The 25,049-nt window shown below is 37.6% G+C and overlaps 1 protein-coding gene across 1 annotated transcript in view; it reads right to left on the reverse strand.

Annotated features, from left to right (window-relative positions):
* LOC133562240 (eukaryotic translation initiation factor 3 subunit H) overlaps positions 1-25,049 on the reverse strand; it is a 101,338-nt gene that overhangs the window by 24,116 nt on the left and 52,173 nt on the right. Inside the window, exons 3-4 of the mRNA XM_061916245.1 lie at positions 6,596-6,763; positions 1,333-1,432 (exon numbers count right to left, since the gene is read on the reverse strand). Of these exons, the coding sequence (XP_061772229.1) occupies positions 1,333-1,432; positions 6,596-6,763 (268 nt within the window). The remainder of the gene's footprint in view (positions 1-1,332; positions 1,433-6,595; positions 6,764-25,049) is intronic.

Here is a 25,049-nt window from a genome sequence, read left to right on the forward strand (position 1 = left end):
CCTAAATCATAAATCATCGCTTACGATCATCCTCATTAAATCGCGGCAGCCAAAATCTTGATTGTGATTCAAATTTGATTAATTGTGCAGCCTTGTGACAGACCAAATAGTAATCTTGAGTGCTTTTTGGGGAAGCTATCACAATTGACAGAGAAAGGCTTATTCATAATCTCCAACTCGGGTTTGTATACATTACTTTATTGATGACATATGACTAAATCAACACTCACTGTAAGTCTAAATATTTAGTGAACCCCTGTATGTCTAAAGAGCGCTGTTTCTTTAAAAAAAAGTTTTTATTAACCCAAGTATAACTCAATGCAAACTTCAGAAAGAGAACCAACAAGTCTGCATTAGTCTAAATGGGGAGGACAGAAAACACTATCGATAACTATAGACGCTTACATATATTGGCACAATTATCCATCAGTGGGTTTCAACATATATCCTGCATATTATGACCTTTTCAGATGGCAATACAAATAGGCATATGAAGAAAGAAGGACAACAAATTCTAGGCAGGACAAATTGCTCTGGCACACTTAATGTTGTGATCTTTTCCAAGTTGGTCCCTGCTGTACAAAGCCAAAGGTTGACTTTATAGGCTGACTAATTTGAGGCTGCAAATTGTGAGCTCAAGTGGATGCTATTGACCGCTGCCTTCATAGCTCAGCGGACTTGGGGGTCACACCAAAGGGATGGGTCTAATTGTCACTCGTACGTCCCTGTGTGCTATTAGAGTGAGATGAAAACAAGATACACAGAAGATGCACACTTGTATGACATTAGTTATAGTAACAACAAATACCTTTTTTCAGTATTGTGTTGTGGGGAAACATTACAATTTGTTGATTTAATTTTGTTATCAAAATAAACAAAGGGAGTTGATTTGGCACAGTGTGTATATTGTTATTGAAAAAACTGTGTCTTTTTCTGTACAGGTGTCCTCATTCATGTGTTTGTATGCCAAAACGTGTGCACTTGGACTCACATGAGCTGCGTCGAAATAGTTCCCTTATTACATTTCCTTTTAACTGCAATTTAAAAGCAATTATGCTAAGCCTTGGGGTCAAAAAAGGCGTAAACAGTACATTTGTTTGATTGGCAAGGGCAAACTGATAAGTCACCAGCAGCTGAATCAATCTCCAGCTGCTACCGAATGATTGCCCCGTGGGTGGACTTTAATTTACTTTCATTTCCACTTTGTACAGCAAATTGCAACAAAAAACATGTTGAACGTTCTATCCCTAAAATTAGTGTTGTGTTATATTTAGATGTAATTAATTGTTACACACACATTGTCTTAAAAAAACAGTGCAAGAAGCTACTTACGCTTCAGGGGTGAAATCTTTCTCTTTGCAGATCTCCATGAGTTTAGGCGTGAGCCTGTAAGCCTTGAGGGACAGAGAGCCTTGGGCCGTCTTTATAGGGTCTGTAAGTAGTGCAAGACAGACGTTCAGAATAGAGTAATCTTCACATTGATAATGTGTAATTTAGAGCATGTTTTACATTGTAGTTTTGTTTTCTTGTGTTTATGAAAGGTTCTTTGTACAGACAGCATTTAAATGATTAAACATCATTTAATCGTATAGTATCCGAAAGCCTATTTTTAATGGTATACTGAAAACTAAGTGCTTTGACTATTATTTAACTAAGCTTTGCCACTCTGGTATTTCCTGGTCAAATTCGAGAAAGGTCTTGTTATAATTGTATATTTTCCTACGGATTGGTTTGTAGCTTTTGGTTGATGTTGTCATAGTGGAGCACTATGTGCAGTGTTTCTACAACCGTTATATTTCTGAATGGGACAAACAGTCACCTCTAGATGCAGATCTATTCAATCGATTTAGGTTTGTCTTTATAAATTATTTTAGTGGAGGTGAACCCAGTCCACGGAGAATCTTGTACACTAAATAAACATCTGCACAATTTATAAATGCTTTCCAACTCAGCAATTTATATTTCTTTAAGATGTTAGAATAATGGCGTGGGTTGGTTTTTTTTCTCAGACTTTTACAGCTTGCTTGTATGCCGATTTGACAAGCTTTAATGTGGACTTGCATGCCGATGCCCAAGTTGTTATACAATGAGTATACGTGCCATTATCATAACATTCAGATATAATTCTGCAGAGTCTGGAGTTAAGTTATTTTGAATTAATCTGGAAGTCGACACGTTGTATTTTATTGTTTTCACCGTTTTTTTTTTAACTTCACCAAAACTCAGCTTCTTACTTCTAGCTGTAAATTCATAATTCCTGGATATTTAAACTCCTGTACAACTTCAAGGTTTGTAAAATTTACATATATATCAGGAGTTGTGTCAGAATTTGCCTTCTTAGAAAAAAACATGCAAACAGTTTTGACACATTAAGATGCAGAGGACATAGCAGCAAATAGATCATGTGAAGTTAGGTATTTAATTTTTGCAAACACATACACAACAACATTAGCATACATCTAGAAAGTTATGTTTTAGCGACAGCTATTTGGCAGCTCAATAATGTACAGACTTAACAAAAATGGTCCCAAAACCCAAACTAGAAGTACAACAAGAGTAATGTCAGAAGTTTCAGATGTTGTTTTGTGTACTCTAAAACACCGTTAGTGAAGTGATGTGAATTATTTTCATATCGCGCTTTTCTCATGTGACTCAAAGCGCTTTACATACTGAAACTCGTCACAATTGATTGATTGAGAAGTTTATTGACATCTTAAAGAATTGAATCCATGTAATGCTTTAAAAAGGCAAATGGATGGCACAAAAACCCAAAAGGCTTGTTTCCATTGTGGTCCATTAAATATTCATCACATTTGATACATTCAATAATAAAAGATATATAACCTGTAACATACAGTATATATACAATATTCTGTAAAAAAATTAATAAATTATGTACATATATACAGTATACATGTCAGGTGATTTGAAACACAATATATACAAAAAATGGGGTTATATATACACTATGTACATGACACTATGTACATGACTATGCACATGTTGACTCCAAGAGTGTGCAAAACATTATCTAAGTTACATTTAAAACACTGTGGGTGGCAGGTGGGTGTAAAATACCTTGACCAAAGACACAACAGCAGTGACTAAGATGGCGGAAGCGGGGATCAAACCTGCAACCTTCAAGTTGATGGCACGGCCGCTCTAGCGACCGAGCCACACCGCCCCACAATATATGATTCTATCCATTGCAATGTACTTACCAAAAAATTTATATAAGACAGCTTAGTTAATTAAATTTGATGATTTGCAGTATCATACACCTTTTACAAGTCAAGAACAACAGCTCCTATGACACCACCAAAATGGATTTCAGAATTTGAATTTTCCACAAAGAAACAAATTGCCGTCTTAGTAGAATGTTTTTTTTTCTGAAGCCAAACTGAATTGGGTTTAGTTGTATGGACTATTATTGAAATGTTTAATGAATAGCCCTGCCACCAATTTGTCAGCTATTTTGGAAACTGCAGAAAGATTTGCTTATCAGTCTGTAGTTATTAATTATTGCTGGGTCTCCTTATTTAAAAGATGAAGTAATAACTGCAGATTTACATGACTTTGGAAATGTTCCTTTAATTATAGATTTCTTAATGATGCTGGTGATTGGATCAATGAACAATTGTTTAATTGATTATATTCACTACTATTGAAATTGTTTTATGGTATTGTGAATAAAAATAAACTTAAACTTGAACTTGAACTTAAGAGTTTTGAGAAACATTGTGTACATATCAAATGTGTTCTTGTGTTTTGAGTTCTTCAACCCACAGATAACTATTTACATCTAACTGAAACACTTCATTCTTATTAAAAACCGGAGTAGTGGTATTCAGAGGCATTGTAAGTTGGATGTGTGGACAGGAGTAAGTGGCCGATTTTTTACAGAGTCAATTTAGTATATGTTTAGGGCTGTTTCTATCTCATTTGAATCATGAGTTAGATTTCCATTGATTCGCAACTCCTTAATGTTCTTATTTATACCATTTGAAAAATGGATAAACTCCAGTCCAATAACATGTCTTGTTATTTTTCTAACGGCCAATGGTGACAAACCATATTTGGCTATTGACAAACCAATATGAACATATATTGACTCTTTTCCTGGGAGACTGGTGGGGGAAATCTGTAATTGATCAGAAAACATTGCTTCTGTTTTAAATGCAATATCTAAGTGATCTGACAGTCGGGTAATATCATTTACATAAATTAGTGGAACGTATGTATCAAAAACAGTACACATGTAGATGTGTTCTGTTAGTTAATGTTATATCAACTGTGAAAGCAATTGGAAACATTAAACTCAAAAGACAAAAACTGGAGTTGGTGTGCAATTTGTTTCCAATTAGCCTTAATCTGTTGTTTTATAACATTAACATAATTATGTTGTGTGTTCCATACAAAATATTATTAGTAATGCTTGTCAGAAAATGCTGTTAATAAACCATATTCAAAAGATTAGTTTAACAGCCCGATGTAGCTCTAAGCTGTTATTGGATATACATTACTAGCTCAGTCATTGGCCACATGATTGATTCATCCACTCTCATAAAATGACTGGTACCCAAATGATGAAGAGAACAAAAACAAAATCAATGTTCTTTTCTTTGACTTTAAACAGAGTTCAGATCAATTACTTTGAGGTGCTCTGATCCATTAAGTGCTGTGTTATTGACATTAACAGGAGCCCCGTTTACAAAAAACAAAGCGCTAACTCCCTGGCTTGCTAAATGGATTGCAAGAAGACATCAGAGGGGTTCATGTGTCACATGGTGAATTAGTGAATTATATTTATATAGCACTTTTCTCAAGTGACTCAAAGCGCTCTACATAGTGAAACCCAATATCTAAGTTGCATTTAAACCAGTGTGGGTGGCACTGGGAGCAGGTGGTTAAAGTGTCTTGCCCAAGGACACACCGGCAGTGATTAGGATGGCGGAAGCGGAGATCGGACCTGCAACCCTGAAGTTGCTGGCACGGCCGCTCTACCAACTGAGCTATGCCGCCCCTGGTTAGAATCGTATATTGTCGATTCTTAAACATGACAGTCTTGAATAGGAGCGAATACTGTTTTTTTCCAACACATGGATGTACAAAAATACCAGAATACAGAGTAATTTCATTTTTCAAAACATGTTTACTGGCCGTCACTCTGCAGATGTAAATTTTGTAGAAAGCCCTTTGTGACCCGGGCTGAACTTTTTATATGCGTTTCCATAAAATGGAAAGAGACACACTTGAAAATAGTGATTACAAATTATAATAGACAAATGTTTTACAACACTTTTAAAAACTTTAAAAACTAAACGTCACGCTGGGTGCTGGTCTAAAGAATTTATTATGCTCTGTAACTACACAAAATAATGCCATGTACAACCTCCTTTGTAAATGATGATGCAGGATGTAAATTGTAAATCTATTGCATATAAATGAATTATAAGTAACTTGTGCCGGATGGTGATGGTTCTTTTGCTGCCCTGTCAGTGTTCTTATTGTCATTTAAGGGCATCAGTGTCTCTGCTTCTCATATGTCAAAGCGTTCTATAAGTCAATATTGTAACACAAACTATTTTGATGATAATTACGTGAATATCACAATAATAATGGTAATCATGGCAAAAAATACAAACAATGAAAGTTAGCATGTTAGTTATGATAAAAAAATCACTACTGTCTTCAAGTTTACAGTGATATCTCAACCTCAATAACCTGGAATACTTGGATCTTAAATGAGTCCTGCCCATTGCAATACATTGAAATCAATTTTATGTGTGCTTGGCCATCCCAAAGAAGCACAATTAAAAAATAAACAATACAATAATAGTAAAAAACTACTGTAGTATAAGTAATGTAATACATTAATAATGTACAATGTACAGCATATACCTCTTCCGGCAGACTGAAGAGGACTTCAAAATCCTATTTAGTCTTTTCTGATTGGCGTCTTTCCAGTCCATTAAATCCAACATGTACAATGAGCCAAGGCACCGAAGAAGAAAGGCTGGCAAATAGCGCTGAGATAGCAGCAACTAATGGTGTTGAAAAAGCAGATTTTCCTAGTTATTCTATCTCCCACAATAGGTGTTGTGATAGAAAAGGGTCGACGCTTTTCGGACGATGTGCTGGGAGAGTAACTGGGCAGTAGCGGGAGTGGAGAAGACATCGGCAGTGTCTGTTTGCAGCACAGAAACAAATCCTCCTTGTAACCCAGAAGTGCTTCAGGCGTGTGCATTAATCCGAGCCGTGGGTGGAGGAGCAAAAGTATGTCGGTTAGAATGCTGTAGAAGCTGGGCTGCTGCTAAAGATGTAATTTTTAATGGTGGAAAACAAAGTTATTTGTATTTCAAGATATAAATCAATGCTAGAAAGTAAGACGGGATGTTCTGGGGCATATCTTACGTTGCTCACTGTAGCAAAAAGCCAATAAACATCTTGTGTCTAGAAATACTCTTAAGTGAAGGGACCACTGTATATTTTCCACTGTGATGACAAATAAAATGTTTAGAAGCTACATTTTCCAACAAATGCACCATGGACCCATTGTGATCATTTAAAAAATGTGTCCCCTTGTTCTACTTACCATAGATGAGCACAACAGACTCTTCAATGGCATGTTGGTAGCTGAACTGGGAGTCGAGGAGCGCCCTGCTGACGAAGGAACCGTAGTAGGTGGACTGGTACCATCCCACATGCAGATGGTCGATGTTAACATGACGTAGAGAACGCATCATCTCCATCTGGTACTGGACTGGATTCGGAAACATGGAACAGAACAATATTGTTTTAGAATTATTTTAAATTAAAACGATCTATACACTTGTTGGTCTTTTTCCAATTATGGATTGGATCATCCGGTCTGCAATTTGAATTGGACATGATGCATATTAGAGAAATACAAGAGTGGAATTATTTTATTCCCCAAAAGATATAATGGACAAACAAAAAAAGGAAAGCCCACCCCTCGCCAATTGATTGGTAATTCCATTTGATGTTTGTTTGTTATAGAAACTGCAGACACTCACTTTACTAGTTCATTCATCATGCTGATAATATTTCCTAGTGAAGAGGTAAAAGATGGACTGATACATTTGGTTGGAAGAGAGAGGGATAGACAAGTAGAGTACCAATTCATTGCACCAGACGCAGAGTGACCAGAAATACAAATAACCTTGCCATGCCGACAGTAAGTAACAGCCACAGCAACTGAACAAAACAGCATGTCCATACAGGTTCGCAGAAGAAGGTTGATAAATCAGAGCATTTTAGGGCAGCTGTGCCCTCCTAGACCCCAGCCTGGAGAGCATATCTTTCTCCTGCTGTGGGTGTTAACAAAAACACAATGAAGAGATAGAATAAAAGAGGAGGAAATGAATTGGAGGGAAAACATGTCAAAAGACAGAGGGTTAAAGGACAAAGTAAAAGAAAAAAAACGATAAGTCTAAAATCGCCACTACACTGCAATACAGTGACAATTGCAGAATCTTAATAACAGCCAAATTGTAATCCTAACTTTTACTTCAGTATTTTTTAGAGCAGGCTGAGTATGCAGAAACTAGTAGTGTTAATCATTATATCCCTGTTTACAACAGAGTATACTATACATTTTAGTTATCTTCAGTAATCACTACTATAACAAAGGCTACTATAACAAAGGCAGTCTTCTGTAAAAGGCATCCCTCGCTGCACCTTTAAACCAATAAGTATGTGTGGTTATCTCTCAAGTTCCTCAGAAGTACAGACCTGACCCAACACTAAGACAGCAATCTGTCTTGGAATGTTAAAGCTCGAGGCTCAAGGGATGTCAAGAGGCAAGGCTACCAACAAGCTAGATTTAATATCCTATCCAGTCTTCAGTTTAGGTCTGCCTCTCTCTCTTTTCTGAATTTTCACTTTAAAAAACAATGCTGAATGTGTAACAGTTGGTCCTTAGATTCCAATTCCATGAAACAATGTAAGCAGAAAAAAACCTCCTGAATTTATCAAAATTGTAAAAATGTGAATGATTTGTAAATTTACATTTTCTGAGAATCAGAACCGCATGTGCAGACATAAAACAGGTGTATACTCAAAGGGTTATTTTATAAACAAGGTTAATTTGGGGAGTTAATTTAAGGTCTTATGATATACAAGCATATGCCTTGCAGTTTTCCACACTTATCAGGGAGAGAAAAATATGTTCTCTGTGTGATTAGTGGCAAGCCTGTGGCACTGTTATGGTCTTGGATTGTTTGCATTGGCTAAGGTCTCGGTGAAGCAATATTACATGCACACAACATACAGACAGCCAACAGCATGAATATCATGAATCTCCTCCTGAGAACCAATGTCATTTGAAGTTGCACAAATAAATAAAAAGCCATGTTATGCAAAACACAAATGTCCAATGCAAAGAACACTCACTCTCATGAGGCTAGATCTAATGATAAGTGTTTCTATAAAAGAGGGTCCCTGGATTTATTAGCAGCGTGTTACATGGGATTGAATTAACTAGACAGACACACTGTAAAAACTCCAGTCAACAAAGATAATTAGTGATGCACATATGGGGTCACACTGAATCTTTGGAAAATGTATTGTATAAATGTCAATATCAAAACTGATGAATAGTTTCGACAAAGCAGGTAGCATTGACAAATACAATAATTTGAGTATACAGTGGGGGAAAAAGTATTTAGTCAGGCACCGATTGTGCAAGTTCTCCCACTTAAAATGATGACAGCGGTGTGTAATTTTCATCATAGATACACTTCAACTGTGAAAGACAGAGTGTGAAAAAAAATCCAGGAATTCACATTGAAGGAATTTTAAAGAATGTATTTGTAAATTATGGTGGAAAATAATTCTTTGGTCAATAACAAATATTCAACTCAATACTTCGTGATATAACCTTTGTTGGCAATAACAGAGGTTAAACGATTACTATAGGTCTTTACCAGGTTTGCACACACAGTAGCTGGTCTTTTGGTCCATTCCTCTATGCAGATCTTCTCGAGAGCAGTGATGTTTTGGGGCTGTCGCCGAGCAACACGGATTTTCAACTCCCTCCACAGATATTCTATGGGGTTGAGGTCTGGAGACTGGCTAGGCCACTCCAGGACTTTCAAATGCTTCTTAGGGAGCCACTTCTTCATTGCCCGGGCGGTGTGTTTGGGATCATTGTCATGCTGGAAGACCCAGCCACGTTTCATCTTTAAAGCTCTCACTGATGGAAGGAGGTTTTGGCTCAAAACCTCACGATACATGGCCCTATTCATTCGTTCCTTAACACGGATCAGTCATCCTGTCCCCTTAGCAGAAAAACAGCCGCAAAGCATGATGTTTCCACCCCCATGCTTCATAGTAGGTATGGTGTTCTTGGGATGCAACTCAGTATTTTTCTTCCTCCAAACACGACGAGTTGAGTTTATACCAAAAAGTTCCATTTTGTTTTCATCTGACCACATGACATTCTCCCAATCCTCTGTTTTATCATCCATGTGCTCTCTGGCAAACTTCAGAGGGGCCTGAACATGCACATCGCACATAGAGAAACCCGCGATATATCGAGTATATCGATATATCGCCAAACCCAAATGAAAGCGCAACATTTGTTCCAAATAAAAGTATTGCGGTTCTTTAGATTTGCAACAACATGTGTGGAACAAATGACTACACGCTGCAAAGTGTATTTATAAAAGACAGTGGCACAACAAACTTATTCCAGCATCTAAAAACAAAGCATCAAGCCGATTGGGGGAAATATAACTCTCTAGAGGCTAACAAGACCACAACAACAAACTCCACTTAAGAAGCAACTGACTATGGTGGATAATTTATACACAAGGTATCATGTATGATGAGAAAGGAGAACAATGCACAGAGCCATCACTTAAGTCATCACTCTGCACATCCAAATCGGACGTGTGGTGCTGCTGCAAAGCTCTTGTGGAGTTAAAACACATTTAATTATCAATTTACTAATAATGCCCACGCCTAGAGGAGCAAAGAGCAAAAGTTATACCAAGAGCCAAAGTTTCTAAAGGAGAAGGTCGGAAAATTATGGATGCAGATTTGTACTGTGTAAATAAATTAACAGAGAGCGGATGATTTTATATTCTGATGCCCACCTCGACGAGTCTGCAACAAGTGACTAGTGAGCCCCTTCTGCCACACATGTATTGGACCTGAACCTTTCAATCATTCAGAACGCTGTACTTTGCTTCTAAACTAAAAAAGATTTATTCATTCTTGCATTCTAACAGACCACACACATTTTGCACATTAGTGAATCGGCAAAAAATCAAGTCCCCAGGTCTTGGTTCTATTATGTTTAACATGAATAATAAATTGTAATGGTTCATAACAATAAAACTGCTATGAAAATAAGCCGTAAAAGTACCATCTGAAGAAGTGTATGAAGATGGTATGCCCTAATGCCACACTACAAATGTCTTTGATGACACAATACACACAACGGATTGCACATTACACTTTATGTTCACAACATTTAAATACGCACCCATTTACAAAGATACTGCATGCTTGCAACTGAGGGATGTATCGGAAATGCGCATTTATTTGAAATGCATCAATGTAAAATTGTTACCATTTAGGATGTGTTTTACAGTAATAGTACAGAACTTGACTGCATTATTTTTTGAAACTATATAAATAAAATAAATGGGTTGTACTTGTATAGCGCTTTTCTACCTTGAAGGTACTCAAAGCGCTTTGACACTACTTCCACATTTACCCATTCACACACTGATGGAGGGAGCTGCCATGCAAGGCGCTAACCAGCACCCATCAGGAGCAAGGGTGAAGTGTCTTGCTCAGGACACAACGGACGTGACGAGGTTGGTACTAGGTGGGACTTGAACCCTGGTCCCTCGGGTTGCGGCCACTCTTCCACTGCGCTACGCCGTCCCTAATCAGATATATGTATATTTTCCTGAGAATCAGCATTCTCTGCAAATAGTAGGGGTGTAACGGTACGTGTATTTGTATGGAACCCTTTCGGTACGGGGGTTTCGGTTCGGTACAGGGGTGTACCGAACGAGTTTCTAAGCTAAAGTCTTAACAATCTGCTTTGCTTCTTCTGCCTCTCTCTGCACCCAGCATTGTCCCACCCACACAACCATCTGATTGGTTACATACAAAGTGATAACAGCCAATCAGCAGTGCGTATTCAGAGTGGTAACAGCATATCAGCAGTGCGTGTTCAGAGCGCGTGTAGTCAATGCTTCAGCGTTGAACAGATGGGTCTTTAGCAGGTGAGCTTAAGGCTGCGTACTCTCCCCCAAATTATAATAAACACCTTCCAACTACTAGTAACATAGTAACGTAGTGATGTTACTACAAGCCCGTCGACTTTCTAGAAACTTAAACTGCAGCTCAGCTCTCTCGCAGTCCTGGCTTGAAGGCTAATTAGCTTTTAACGTAACGTTAGCTCATTTTGCTGTGTGTGTGTGTGTGTGTGTGTGTGTGTGTGTGTGTGTGTGTGTGTGTGGGTGTGTGTGTGTGTGTGTGTGTGCGTTCGTGCGTGTTTGTTAGGGGCAGCATAGCCCTGTCTGTCTGTTATTTCTCTTGAACTCCATGGTGTTCAGGGATGAATAGTCTCTCCTTTTCCTATTGTACTATTTTTTCAGCAATATTTACATTAATCATTAGTAATGTAGCAGCCTAGTTTTGAATGGCAGGGTACCTGCTTTCACATGTTGACAAAAATATCACATTTACATAATAAAAATCAACTAACTACAGGGTTCCCAAATGCTGTAATAAATGATGCATGATGAGTTGACTTGAAACTGTTTAATGTTGCACTTTTTATATGTAGAAGAAAAGTTTTGGAATTTTATTTAATCCGAGCAACAATTGGAGGCCGTTTAAAGTGGATTAACGTGGGCAGAATTATTATAGTGTTCCCAATGTTAAAAGGATAAAGCCATTGTTTACAAATGTGGTACATAAACAAGCAAAAAATGTATATTTTGTTGTTTTCTTACTGTAGCGAAAATTAACCGAACCGTGACCTCTGAACCGAGGTACGTACCGAACCAACATTTTTGTATACCGTTACACCCCTAGCAAATAGATATTTGTTTTTGGGCTATTTGTTGTCAAAAATACACATTTGTGAATATACAGCCTTGTTATGCATAATGCAACTGCAAAGTTTCAAAAATGAAACGCCAACCTTTCAATGCACTGCAGTGTAATATTATCACTCCATGAACAAACTGAGCAATTACAACCTTTACAAACCAAAATTCAATAAAGAGTCAATCTTTTGTGAAATAAATACATAAGTACTCTAAGTGAATAGCAATGAGACACATTGTTCATTTCGGATCAGGTACAAAGCCATTAGCTGAAACTAATTATGCTTTACTTCAGACAGTAAGCCACTTTATTTTTCAAAAGATAAAATAACTCAGAATGTTCAAACAGTTGGTGTTAAACTTTTCTGAAAACCAAAAACTGTAAACCTCCGTGCCATTTTCGGTCTGCAGCTTGTTTTTAATTGAACCCTCTGCACATTCTAAATTAAAAATGTATTCATTATTAATGTGATGTATAATTAGATATACTATTTTGCTTTGTTACCTATAACTCAGACAAATATGTTGTTCTGCTCTACATTGGGTTTGTTTTAGAACCTTTAAAGCACAAAATATCTCAAAGTGGCATTGCGCATCCAAAAATGGTGGATTTGCTGCAACAGACATGGAGTAAGCGACTGCACTATGAACTTATTATATTAGCGTCTGAAACAGAGGCATTCAGCCGAGTTACAGTTTAAAATAATGTTTATAATTAATTACTGTACATAAGGTGATGATACATTTTTGTTTACAGAAGTATTTTATTCAAAACAGAAGTTTTGCCTCCGAGACAAACTTCTTTATATAAAGTTTTTTTTTTATTATAAAAACAAAATGCAACTTATATCTGTTCTAAAAAGAACAATTATTTTAAATACATTTTTGCTAAAATTAAGATGCAGTGTATGTTCATACAATGTATCTTATAAGTTGTAGTTGCATCATTTGTCTCCTTTCAATCAAATAATTATTGATTAAATAAACTCAAAACTTTCTCTGAATTATCTCTGTCATTTGTATGTATTGTTTTCTATAAAAAGTAGAAAGTAGAAAGAAAAAGAAAAAAACCCAAGGCCATCTCATCTAGGCCAAACTCATGGATTACAATTCAATTCAATTGTATTTATATAATGCCAAGTCACAACGAAAGTTATATGACGGCACTCATGGAGCAGGTATAGAACGAAAATCCTATTTAAAAAACAACTGAAATAATAGATGAAATAGAAGCAGTGCACTGGTGAATAATTCATAAAACGCTTGCCCGTAAGAAAGACCCCGATCACATTCGGTTAAACATTACTGTGAGTTTAAGTGTGTTTGAATTTGTAAATGACCAAAATAAATGCAGGCAATTCTTTCATCATCCAGCACAAAAGGATAGACTACATTTTAAAAATAAAATAAAACTAAGACTTGTTTATTTCGTCTCACTTTGTATCCTCCACTGAAACATGTGTGTCTCAATGACTGCATTTACAAAAAAAGAGGAGACAATTATGTTGGTATTATGTAGGTAATTTTAGCTTGAAAATAAGCCATCTAACAATGTCATTAAGTTCATGTGCGACCATTTGTTACTCTTAACTCATTTTTTTACCCTGGAGCCATTTATCAATCAATGAGGGTCTTAAGGCCAGACAAGGATTCAGACACCCCATTCACAGAGTGCTGCTTGATGTGTATGCCTGTGCACAAATGTGAGGGTGCTCCAAGAAGGATGATGTAAAAGAGCAAAAAAGGGGGTACACATTTGACGGTAGTGAAACTAGTTTGTGTGCTTTTGCGCATGTGTGAGCATGTGTGTGTGTGTGTGTGTGTGTGTGTGTGTGTGTGTGTGTGTGTGTGTGTGTGTGTGTGTGTGTGTGTGTGTGTGTCTGTGTGTTTGTGCCTTGGTATTCAGCGACTGGGAGCTAAAATCTCTCCCTTGGGCAGCAGTGTTACAAGAAATTACAAAAATTACACTTACAAAAAATAAAAGACCCGTGTGTATGTGTGTGTATAGTAAAACATGCTTGACATAACAAGGGAAATGGCTGTGTGTCCGTGCAATGAACTGGACATATAGTCTATACTCTAATAGTCAATGACACAAGAGGTGAAGTGCTTTAGACCTTGCATGCTGCTGCAGGCCACAACATTTCAGTTGAGGCAAGATGTGTGTATGAGCAAGCCTCTGTCTCTAAAAGTGTATATCCACGTAACTGTCTGTCACAACACATTCAAATCACCACCTTGTCACACTAAAGGGATCGTGCCTGGAAAGTCCACACAAGCGCACATGCACAAACACAAACACAAACAAGCTGATGAGGAAAAAAATGCTCATCGAAAGGCATGTTCCCATCCAGCAGTACTGTTGGGATCCCTTGGGTTTTGGACAACAAATATGTATCACTACCAAATCTTTTAAAATAATTTTAAACCATTAACTGGATTAGTGTAAATACAAAAAAACTTTTACATGCATTACTACTTTTAGTCCAATAAATTCTGAAAAACAAACAAACAAATGTGTAAATTAAAACCCATTTTCTTCTAAAATGGCAGAGTAGTCATATGATACATTAAAATTGCTTGTCGGTCCAAGGAAATTTGTCTGGCGTTGTCACTGCGCTGTCATTCAAAGCGGTCTTGTCCACAGTCACACGCAGGGAGTGTGTGCATATACACAAAAGCAGGAACCCTAACCCTAGATTGACAACAAACAATTTGCAGTAATGCTGCCGTTACAATAGGCTATATATTTATTGATAGCCAATATAAGCCAAATTGCGGTCATTATATCACAACAACACACAATTTACGTCATCACATGCTGAAAGCCGGAAAAGGACAGGATATGTTGATAACACTTTGGAAAGTTAGCACCCTCTCGGCATCTGCACTAAGTTTGCAAACAGACCCTTAATATACTGGGATTCTTAATTTCTTTCCGATTGAATCACCCAACATTTAGTCATACTGGTTTGAGGAAATGTAATAGTTTTCTCCTATTGCATGAATGAACAAAATATTTGCCAACTGAAATGTAGTTGTTGGTTTATTTCTGTTAACCTTTTAGCCATTTGGAATTTGTGAACTGTGCAGATAAAACCCTTTGAACAGACTTGCATGTCTGTGAAGGACAGTTCGGTAGCAGACTCACGCTCCCAATTTGAGAGGCAAACAGGTGGGAAGAAATGCCACTTCTTCAGATATTAAAAGCCCTTAAACCCTCTCTGGGAGTGAGACGGAGTTCAGTACCTGCTGAGGCCCCCCGCGTGCAGCATGTGTGTTGGGAGAATGAATAATTGTGTTCATCTTTGGTGAAAAAAAGTAACTGTTGTGTGCAGACAAATCATTTTTAGAGAGTAAGAGATCACTTTTATCTGCTTCCAATTTTGGCTGTCACTAAAAATTGATTGCTGCTTTTGGTCACTGCTTGAGGTTATGACAAAATGGGGTGTGACACAAGGGTGTCATACCCCACATGCCGAAAACAGCTGGCCGTGTGCTTTGGTGTCCAACATCTCTCTCTTGCTCTCTGGAAATATTTCCATGCACACAAGAATATTTGACTTATAGTGTTGTTAAGATGTTTCTTCATTGAGGACCGGGCTTGTTGGGACTATCCGCAGTCAAACAGGAAGCCACCTGTACCGCCCCTTCCTGTTGTTGGCAGAATCCCTCATCAGTTCAGAGGACAGAGGACAAATTTCTCCACACCTAGTGTGTGTGTGACAATCATTGGTACTTTAACTTAACTTTAATTAATCAGTTCCACGGGAAATTGGACATAGTGTGCACCCAGACGAAAGACCTCGTCCCATAGGGATATCTCGTTGCTGTAAAGGTAATGATCTTTCCGCAGGTTTGCATACAGAAACTTTGTCACTACCTGTGTTTACTCTGTCTAGTCAAGTTTTACGTGTTGTCGGTGCAGCGCAAGTGCCGAGGACTTCCAATCTACCCAATTCAATTTGTACAGTGTTTATCAGAGTGGTTTAGCCGTAGCATTACTTGCAAATGAGATTTCGGTTTTGTGAAAGACTATTACGTTTATAAGTATTCAAAATAATCACCTTATAGCTGCTATTTATACATGTGACATTATATTGACACCTAGTGACCATTCAGTGTACACTACTATCATCATAATATCTTCATGTTTCTTTAAAAAAAAAACTCTTAGATTCGACTGATAATCAACTATGGGCAATATCTGACGAATCAGATTTGACTATTAAAATCCTTGGTCGAAGACAGCCCTATTTTTTTCCCCCAAAAAAATGTCAGCAATTCAAAATAGTGCTGTCATATGATTACTGTAAATTCCAGACTATATATTTCTTTGCTGACAGCCATACTACAAATAAAAAATATAAAAATAGTAAAAACACCAAGTTTTTCTATTGTCTGTGCTATGGTGCCATATTTTGGATTAATTTGCTCACTGCAGGTGCCTTAGCGTCCTTCAATGTACTGCTTTCACCCAGTAGTGTGCCCTTCAAACTTCTAGCAGTTCATAGCGTTCCTACTTGTATGGATTCTTCATTCATAACTCCAAGCAATGTTTGTAAGTTTTACAAAATAACTAAAACTGTTAATACTTACTAAATCGTCCCGTGTGTGATCTCTGTAGAAGTATTTTCATGCATATTTGTACATGCTATCGTAATGTAACGACACTAGCATTACCTAATATGTAAACGTTTTTACAAGTGTCTGTGTTGTTAGTATTATTAACTTACAACGACATTCTTTTTGCATTGCTTCAATTTCACAAATACCTCAATAAACTCCACAAAACTTAACCGCGGAGTTATTGAGTTGGTTTAACTGTTTAACATTTATTTTACCTAAAATGTTGTGGGAGCGGCTTAAAGACTTGTGGGCTCTATGATCCCGCAGATCCGATATTTATTCATGTTTTTCATCAGATTGATTACATTTTGGAATTTGGATTTATTATTATTGATCACATGTGATTTCTTGCTTGCATATTCAAAATTTGTTTTAGAAAATACCCCACAGATGCAATGTCATTGTCAGAATGTTATCCAGGAAAAAATATGAACAGTTTACTTAAATGAATGTCATTTATTTGCCCAAAACTTGGTAAGAGTTTTATCTAGAGTTTTTGTTCTGATGTATGCATTGATCTGATCACAGAGCGTGTAGCGGTGAAAACGAACGAGCTTGTGCAGTCACAAAAAATTGCATGACCAGTCTAAGTGTGTTCATGTTTATATTTTTTTGTGATTAATCACATGAGTTAACTTCGTAATTTTAACAGGCCTAATTCAAACACAACTTTTTAACATTTGATTTTAACATTTGATAAATCATTGTACAGTGTTTCCAAAATATTTTAAGTCAAAGCATAATAATGTCGTTAAGTACCAATTCAGGCTGTAAAGTTTAGTCCACATAATCACCAAAATCAATTATAAAAATTCATTGACAAATATTTATTATTGTCGACTGGTCGATAAATAACATTTTAATTGCCAGACTGCCCAAACTGTTCATGTTAACACTTCTTTCCCTTTTGGTGAATGATTGTGGAGGTATGTAAATAAGACCACCCACAAAACAACGCATAATGAAGAGACAGAAAGCGGCTTAAAGTTGGTCTGTGAAACAAAATGTATACAACATTTTGACACAACCACCACATTTACAGTATACGTTATGTAGATTACAATGCATGTTTTAAAAGGGCCATATTATGATTTTAAACTTTTACATTTAAAACACATTTTGGTTTCCAAAACATTTTGGTGAAAAATTTGCATCGATTTTGTTTTACAGATTTGTTAGCCATATTTTCGCTCGTTTTGAAAACAGGCCGTTTTGAGAGGCGTAGATGTGAAATGCAAACTAACCCCTCCTCACCACGCCCCCTCTAGCTCAGTGAGCTGTCGCCCCCGCCTGACAGAAATGTTTTGTAATTTTTTTCTTCAGCTTTCTTGCTTTTATTGTGCACTTTGGACATCGATGGCCGGCACCAGCCATCTGTTTTGAGTGACTTTCATCAAAACACAAAACCCCAGGTGATATAGCGAGATCAAAAGGCTCACCGTGTTTTATTGTTGGTGCGATAAGTATGTTGATTTATATACTGTGATTATATACTTGAGTAATAAAGTAAAACCAATGGTTTCCCATTAATTTGTTTTTTTTGTTATAATTGAATTCAATATAATAGGATTTAAAACATTTGTTAAAATAAAGTGCCAACTCAACGCAAAACCCTACAGCTGTACAGCAGATCATAAGCAATCATCGTTTGACTGACGGTGACAGCTTTGAGGTCAGAGTGACAAGAGTGCCAAAAGCAAGCAGAGAGCTGGCCTGAGAAGGGTGCGGAGCGGCTCAGTAGAGTGTTGGCCTGTCTCAATAGAAGTAAGTGAAACGTTTAATTTTGGAAGGGTTTGTGAATGTTTGTGAGGAGGTCCCTAGATAAAGGATTTCCCCAGGGAAATATTTTTTCTCCTCACAATTTTTATCAATCACATTACCTAAATCACATTACATAAATTGGAGACTTTCCGTATTCATTGGTAAATTCAGTTTTTATTGGCCGATTCCATCCAAGATTCCATTAACACGGCAATTATAGGATTTCCAGATAACCAAGTCATATAGTGTTAATCTACTTAGGAAATAATTCCGAGGTGCAGCCATTACCCCATTTTAACAAACATTGTTTTGACTCTGCTTTATCTTTGTTTGGCACCGAATGGAGATGACATGTAGAGTAAGCACTCTTCATTCTCTAGCAGGTGACTTTTCAAATGATGCAAAATATTAGCAGTAATGCTACTTTTTGCAGCAACGCTTTTGGCCCACACTTGACAAATTGCGGTAGTCTGTTCGACATATTCCCACTTGAATCCAAACCACCGCCAGATGATGGACCCCGTGCTGTTTTTATTGGGAATTGATTATTCCTTTATTCGCACCTTCTTTCTCTCGTATTACCACTCGCACGGCTCCGCATGAGGAATTGAAGGTCCGTATTATAATCGCTTACATGCAGCTAACGTTACCCATGCTGCTACCTCTCTGCTCCACGAGGGCGTAAGACGTATGTGACACGTATGTAAGAAGGTGCGCTTGCTGTCTGTGAGAAGGAGAGACAGGAAAGAGCGAGAAGAGACTGCAGTGTAATGCCAGCAGCTAAAAGAAACTGCATGAGAACGTATACTCGAATATCACAATACAGTCATTTTATATATCGCACAGAGACAAACCCGTGATATATCGTATATATTGATGTATCGCCCAGCCTTAGGAACAAATATCAGTGAGATTTAGATGCAAGCCAATATCATCCAATACTTGTTTTTTTTTGCTCATACCGGACAGAAATCCAGTAACAGGACACCCATCGTAAAGAGGACCATAAGCTTTCAGTAAAGTGTGAAAAACAAATACAGTACATGACAAGTTTTTTTATTTAAATAGTTATAATAGTGGGATTTTTTTTTAGCCGTCTAGTTAAGGTTATGATTGAATATACGATTAACTGAAGGACATTCCTGAATAATAAATTCACCATTCATACCATTCCCTATATTGAGGACATTTCCTGTCAACCATATCCTTTAAAAAGAGGACACACACTTTTTTGTTGAAGGTCAGGTCATGCTAATGTGAAAAAACACATTGCTTGTTCTTTTTTTAACTTATTTGGCTCGTCCATAGATTCATCTGTTGGAGAGAACAGTGATAAATGTGCAAGATGTCGAGAAGTAAATGGTAGTATCGAGTTGCAGTCTACACCGAGGTGTCAACAGAGGCACAAGGCTAATTTTCAGCAGCAAGGATATAATGGGATGTGTGTGCCTTTTTGTTAGTGCCTGCGTATTTGTGTGAACGCAGCCACCTTGGTCCATGTTCCACCTGGCACAGTGGATTTGGTGCAATTAATCTCAGTTAAGAAAGACCTGCAGTGGACTGCCTGACACATTCAGGCACATACAAACACTGAGCTATAAACAAGACCAATACACAAAGTATGATGTACTGAAGAAGAAGGTTGTTCACACTGATGAGCTGAACATATGCGCATCTGACACCACTTGTCACACTACTCAATTTGTCAGTGACGCAAACGTGTCTTTTGAAAATAGAACATTAAAACCGGTAATTAACACCTATTTGAGCTTATTGTAAATTTTCACATGATGTAGCTATGTAAAGACAACCTATGCATTAAAGGGGGACATAAAATATATATATATTTTTTTGACTTCTTCCCGGAAGTAAAAAAAAACAAAAAACTATAGTGGTCAACCAAGCCAAAAGTGCTGCCGTGCGGCATGCAAACTACCTGTGTACACAAGGGGCGTAAATCGTATGAAAAAAGCAGACACGAGCAAAAAAAATCTTACAATGCAATGGATTAGATCCCTACATTCAATAAAAAAAAGATTTATCGAGTGATGGAGTATCCGTCGGCCACGGTTCCAGACATGTCGAACTATCTCACGTTCCAGACATCATTTTACAGGACAAAGCAGATGAAAACTGGGAAAATCATGGAGGTTTACTACTTATTTGAGTGTGGCTGGGTCAAAAAAATGTATATACCATCCTGGATAAATATGCATTGTTTTTCCTCGAGTAAGGTTGCATTTCATTATTTAACTTTGTGTCTATCGCCATGATTGTTGTTGCACGCGCTGTTTATGAGAATGCATGTTTTTCGCTGTCTTTATCTAAATAGAACCATAGATGTCAACATTGTGTATGTGTTCAAAGCTTAATTTATGATTGCTGCCTTTGATAAAAGCTTAACTGTTTTAGGTTTTCCCACATTTGCTTTCTTTTATTTAGACGTGCCGAGTTGGGCCGTTTCGAAACACGAATCAAGATAATACTTAAATGGGAAACACTAAACGTTAAAAGTATATCAAACAAACCTTCAACGAAGTAATCACTGCAAACTTGTGCATTCTTTGACTCAGCTCCCTTGGACGGGAGTGGGTGCTACTTTTGTCGTCCTTGTTTTCTAAAATCTTGCACTCCTTCGCCCTTCTTGATTACCTCTTGAGGAACTCTGAAGAAACTTTTATGGTTTTTGCAATTTGAACGGTTCTTACACCTGAATACAACGCAAGCATATGGCATTTTTCTTCCAGAAAGGCTAAGTGCCACCTATCCCATTGAGAACAGACTATGGCTTGACAACCACGCCTAATTAATGAGCGGGACATGACATAATTTAAAACCAAGCAAGAACCCTTACTTGTGGTAGATGAAACATGTGTTGGATAATCTTTGTGTTTCAATGTTACGTACATTTTGCTCCACAGTCACTTAAACCAGTTTTTTGGAATCTGGCCGTTAATGGAGGTGTTCCAAACCTCCCAGATTGTGTTTAAAACCATGCCTCACCCTCTTTAAAAGTATCAAATCGATCTTTTAAAAAATGTACACTGTTTAAAATATTTCTTGAAGTCATCGCAGTTTGTTTTTTTTCCAAAACAGTTGAAAATAAACTTAAAAAACATATTGATTTGCCGGTCACATAAGGTATACTTGCACATGTGCTAATATTTCAGAATATAAAAAAGCTGCTTTGGGCTGAAATTATGACTTAAATTTGTGAGCGGAGGGACTCAGAAACTTGAGGGTTCCTGGTTCGATTCCAGCATCTGCCATTGCATCTGACTTGAGCAAAACACTTCACCCACCTGGCTCCCAGTGCCGTCCTCCCCAAGTTTGAATGCATGGGTTGCCCAATATAAAGCACATTGAGACAATTCTGAAAAAGCGCTATACAATATTTATTATTTTCTATAAAGTAGTTTTCATTCATAAGCATATCCACCTTGATGCGATGGCACAACTGCAAAACCCCGTAAACAAAGCATCAAAACTCAGTCAGAATGCGTGAACTTTATGAGTTGATATTTCGACATTGCTTAACACAAGTAGGGGTGCAATGATTAGTTGACATTAGTAGCCAACAATTATATTTGTCGACAATAGTCCTCATCATGGGTTCATGGAAACATCATTCGTGTTTTTCCGGGCGGAAGCGGTAATCACCGCCCCTCGCATGTAAACAACATGTGAGAACATTTTCTTTTAAAAACATTAATACCTTGCTCGTTTTGCAAAGCTGACTTTTTTTTTATGGCAGTACATGTGTGTCATACGCGAGCAATTAAAGCGGAGGCATGGTGTGCTCTGCTAGCTAGCTAACAAATCTGGGACAAAGTAGGGCTGCAACAACTAATCGATTAAAATCGATTATAAAAATAGTTGGCGACGAATTTAGTCATCGATTCGTTGGATCTACGCTATGCGCATGCACTGAGGCTACGTCTCATGAGGTGACAATAAGCCAGTCAATGATGTGTCATGTGCAGCTAACGTGACCACGGCGTCTCCTTTGCCTGGAAACATTCGAAAAATGGCGGAGGAAAGCAGTACCGATAGTTCAGCGGCGAAACATCTTGAGGTTATTGCTTCAATGGAGAAAAGTGTACGACCTAAGTCGTCAAAAGTGTGTGAACACTTTACATTAATGACTTAAAAGAAGACAGTTTCCTGCAAAATGTGCAGCATGGACCTCATTGCTTCGGGAGCACCTGAAGAGGAGACATGTTGGAGAAATGGATGAAGAGAAGAACTCACTGTACGTAACTTTAAGTCCATAGTCCGAGTATATTGATCCGTTGTGTCCGTCATTTTGTGTTTTCAATCTTTTGTTAACGAGGATATTTTTTTAAGGAAGCGCAGCAGCAACTGTTGTGTATTAACTTTCAGATTGTTAGGAACGTTTTTGAGAGAGGACGACTTCATTTTCGGTGTTGTTTTGAGTGGCAACAGGCATTCATGAGTTCAGCACACCAGCTCTTTTTTGTGAGTAAAGTTAAGTTATCCCTTTGTTGCAACATGGGCTGATAATGTGAATCCGGCATATTTGACTCCATTTTGACAGAGAAAACGCACGGTTACCAATTTCGAAATAAACGTAACAAACAGAAATATCTCAGGTTCGTTTCATAATGGATCAATGTAGTTGGGCCCCATAAAACCATACAAATCTATTTAGATTTGAGTGACGCTTTAGTATAACTTAACGTTTTGAAGGTGCTGGAATATTTCATGTTATTATTCAGAGGCAGGCTAAAGTGAATCCTTTATTATTCACAACAGAAACATGTACTAAATCTGATCCAGTTCTGTGTTATTATTAGTGTATTCTGCAACTCCAATGTCCATTTATTTAATTTAGCAGTTTTTTTTTAAGGGGTGGCGTATTTGTCTTTTACGTCACAAATTATTAATACAATCAACTGGGTATGTATTGAGTTAAATGTAAATGATGCTACTATGTACGTTCATAATATGGTTTCTCTCATTTCAGAAAAAAACAAGCCAACATTAGAGACTTGGTAAAAAAGAAAGTTGTGCACACCACAGCAAGCGGCTGTATAGACTGATGCTATCCTGAACATGTTGGCAACTGACATGAGGCCACTATCAATGGTGGCGGATGAAGGTTTTAGACAAATGATTGACGTCTTCAACCCTGGTTATACTCTTCCCTCGAGGACCCATTCTACCAAACTGATGGAAAGGAAGTTGGAGAAGACATTCAATGCAGTTTAGACTGACATAAAAGCCACCCAGAGCAAAATTGCTCTCACTACTGATGTGTGGACAAGTGTAGCCACGGAAGCCTACCTTTGCAATACATGCCACTACATTGGAGACGAATGGAACATGAAGTCAATCTGCTTCACGAGCATGCCACTAGAAGAAAGACAGTCAGCATCCAACATTGCAGAATGGTTGTAATAGGTAGTAGACAGGTTTGAAATTCCCCTAAGCAAAATTATTGCTATTGTGCATGACAATGGTGCACTTTATAAAAAAAACATTTTTGTAACACTTGCCCTGTTTTATTTGGCAGGTTGAAAGAACATAAGCCAATATGCTGGGGTTTTTTTTAATAATGTACTGGAAAGGATAGAAATGTAGTTTGTCTTTTTTATCCGATTATTAGTTTTGGCTACAACCATAAACGCTACATTTGGAGGAGTCAACAGGGCCTATGATGAAAGAACAACAATCCTTCTGTGAAACACGGAGGTGGATCACTGATGTTTTGGGGATGTGTGAGCTACAGAGGCACAGGAAACTTTGCCAAACTTGATGGCAAGATGAGTGTGGCATGTTATCAGAAAATACTGGAGGACAATTTGCAAACATCAGCCTGGCAAACTGCACATGGAACGTTTTTGGACATTTCAACATGACAATGATCCAAATCACAAGGCCAAGTCAACCTGTCATTGGCTACAGCAGAACAAAGTGAAGGTTCTGTAGGGAACCTACGCAGTCACGGGGAGAACACACAAACTCCACACAGAAAGACCGCAAGCCCGGGGATTGAACCCAGGACCTTTTTACTGTGAGGCACACACATTAACCCCTATGTCACAATGCTGCCCCGTTCATAAACCATCAAATCTTTTTGAATTGTTCATACATAAAATCGAATCGTATCGAATTGTTTATGCATTAAACCAAATCGTATCGAATTGTTCATATACCGAATCAAATCACAGAGATTTTATAAATAAATCGCATCGCAACCCATGTATCGCAATGCAGATCGAATGGTCGATCACAAAGAGATTTACATCCCTAGCAGGTAAAATACCAGGTATCGACAGATAAATGGGGTTAAGGTTTTCCTAACAGAAGATGAAGACACCAAAGTATTCATTTTGTACTATATTGGTAACAATGTCTGGAACAATTTACAAGAACATAGGAACATCATGGCATGACCATAAAAAGACAGATTTAAAAGCCTGGACAGAGTTTTCAAAACACGGCCTCGTAAACATGCAGTCAGAATGTAAGTAATGAGAATAAACATATGCAAAATAAATAAATAAAATATCTAATGTGCATATGAAACGGATTTAC

The sequence above is a fragment of the Nerophis ophidion genome, linkage group LG11, assembly GCF_033978795.1.
Source record: "Nerophis ophidion isolate RoL-2023_Sa linkage group LG11, RoL_Noph_v1.0, whole genome shotgun sequence".
In the NCBI taxonomy this organism is placed as follows: domain Eukaryota; kingdom Metazoa; phylum Chordata; class Actinopteri; order Syngnathiformes; family Syngnathidae; genus Nerophis; species Nerophis ophidion.